Source organism: Octopus bimaculoides, chromosome 2, assembly GCF_001194135.2.
Source record: "Octopus bimaculoides isolate UCB-OBI-ISO-001 chromosome 2, ASM119413v2, whole genome shotgun sequence".
NCBI lineage: Eukaryota > Metazoa > Mollusca > Cephalopoda > Octopoda > Octopodidae > Octopus > Octopus bimaculoides.
Genome location: NC_068982.1, coordinates 33,961,065 through 33,963,257, shown reverse-complemented (window position 1 = coordinate 33,963,257; position 2,193 = coordinate 33,961,065). Strand labels below are relative to the sequence as shown.

The window sequence follows — 2,193 nt, the reverse complement described above, 5'->3', positions numbered from 1 at the left end:
CACACACACAGTTGATTTGGGGCTATAGTAGAAGACACTTGCCCGAGATGCCTCACAGTGGAACGTAACACAAAACCAATTTGTAGAAAAGCACATTTTTGAACCACACCACCATGTTTGCACCTTAAGCCATACTATGATTTATAACTGATATGAACACTTTATGCCACTCTAGTTGAAGACTGTGAAGACATGGTTAGGGTATTTTGCTCATGATCATAAGGTTATGAGTTCAATTTCTGGCAGTGTGTGGTGTCTTCAAGCAAGATACTTTATTTCACATTACTCCAGTCCACTCAGCTGGCAAAAATTAGTTTGTTTGGTTGTTTCTAAATAACTATAGTACCTATGTTTCAAAAGGGAAGCCTTGTCACATGCTGAATCTCTCTGAGAACCTGAAAACTATGTTAAGGATACGTGTGTCTGTGGAGTGCTCAGCCACTTGCATGTTAATTTCATGAGCAGGTTGTTCTATTGATTGGATCAACTGGAACACTCATCGCCATAATACGATGGCATGCCAGTTAGTTGACGAATAATGAGGGCTGGAAAAATGACATTTTAAAGTGTAAAAAAAAATAGATGGAATATGTTTTTTACTTGAAATATACCTCATCTGTAAAACCAACCCAGTCCATTGCATCACATAAAAGGCTGTATTTTTCTTTCTGGGTTGACAAGTTAGCATTAGCAACCTTCGTACAATTTTCTGCATACCTGAAATATAAACACAAAACTGAGTTAATCAAGGAGTCTCTATGTGGTCAATCGATCTCCTAGAAATAGCAGCCTAATGTCCTTCATATCACAGCTTACCATCAAACAAAAAGGTACACATTGGATGACATAATCCTGATGTAAGTACTGGGATCGATTTGTTCCACTAAACAAAAATGGTACCCAAGCAAAATCACAATCCAATGACTGAAACAAGTAAAGCATAACATTTCCTTTTTGTATTTGGTTTGCAATATTCCTGATACGAATTCTGGTCTTGAAACATAATTTGTTGTATCTTGGGTGGGTAATTATGTCAATAAGCACACACACACACACATGTGCACTGGTCCTATTTCACTTCTTTGTTATTCAATTGTCAGTTGGTTAACTATTTAACCAGCTAACTAATCGATTGTCTGCCTAAGTTTTTAGTCAACCAATCAATCGGCTAAGTTTGCCAAAGTCTTTTCATTGCCATTCACAACCTCATCAATGACATCCTTACTCTACTCCAGATCTGACCAAATGATTGATCAATTGATTAGCTAATTGGTTATTAGATAGTTTAACCAACTGACAAATAAAAAATAAAAAAGTGAACTAGATCCAGTGTATGTCTTTATTATTGGCAGAATGACTCTTCCAAGATACAACAAAATAAAAGACTAAGTTCAATAAAAAGAATACTCACCTAAATGAGTCACAATTTTTGAGCAGTAATTTTTCTTTCTTTTCTTCTGATAAACCAGCAAAAATGTAATAGAATATATGAAAATTCAATTCTCCTTTGTTCTGGAAAACTACTCGAGATTTCTCAAGTAAATATTCAGAAATTTTTCCACCTTTAACTGAAAAACAAAGAAAAACAATTGATATTCCATTTTGTAAGGCAGCAAGCTGGCAGAAACGTCAGCACACCAGGAAAAATTCTTAGCGGTATTTTGTCTGTCTTTATGCTCTGAGTTCAAATTCCTCCAAGGTCAACTTTGCCTTTCATCCTTTTGGGGTTGATAAATTAAGTACCAGTTGTGTACTGGGGTCAATCTAATCAACTGGCCCCCTCCCAAAAAATTTCGGGCTTTGTGCCTAGAGAAGAAAAGAATATTCCATTTTGTAAATTCTATGGGAATTTTATATTTGTATCAACTTTAGTCTTTAGGCATCATTTTCTACGACCACTTTACTTATTCATTCTTATTATCATAATTATTGCTTTCATCTTCTCCACCAACTAATACAATCAAAATCTATATGTGGTCACTCAATCTGTTAGATGTAGCAGCTAAACATACCTCAAATTACATTTTCCTTGTATTAGAAAAGAATACATTAGATAACATGATTCTGGGTTCCCTATACACAGAGAAAAGGTGGTCAAAGTTGGAATGTCTTTGATCATATATCTGATTAATCAGAGCCAGCCCGAGGTTAAACAACATCATAGCCTATACCATACACACATACACAAATATA

General features: G+C 35.2%; 1 protein-coding gene across 1 annotated transcript in view; it reads right to left on the bottom strand.

The window, feature by feature from the left end:
• Nucleotides 1–2,193, bottom strand: part of LOC106879565 (myosin-IIIb) — a 114,320-nt gene that overhangs the window by 65,325 nt on the left and 46,802 nt on the right. The window contains exons 6-7 of the mRNA XM_014929199.2: nucleotides 1,412–1,568; nucleotides 612–717 (exon numbers count right to left, since the gene is read on the bottom strand). Coding sequence (XP_014784685.1) covers nucleotides 612–717; nucleotides 1,412–1,568 — 263 coding nt within the window. The remainder of the gene's footprint in view (nucleotides 1–611; nucleotides 718–1,411; nucleotides 1,569–2,193) is intronic.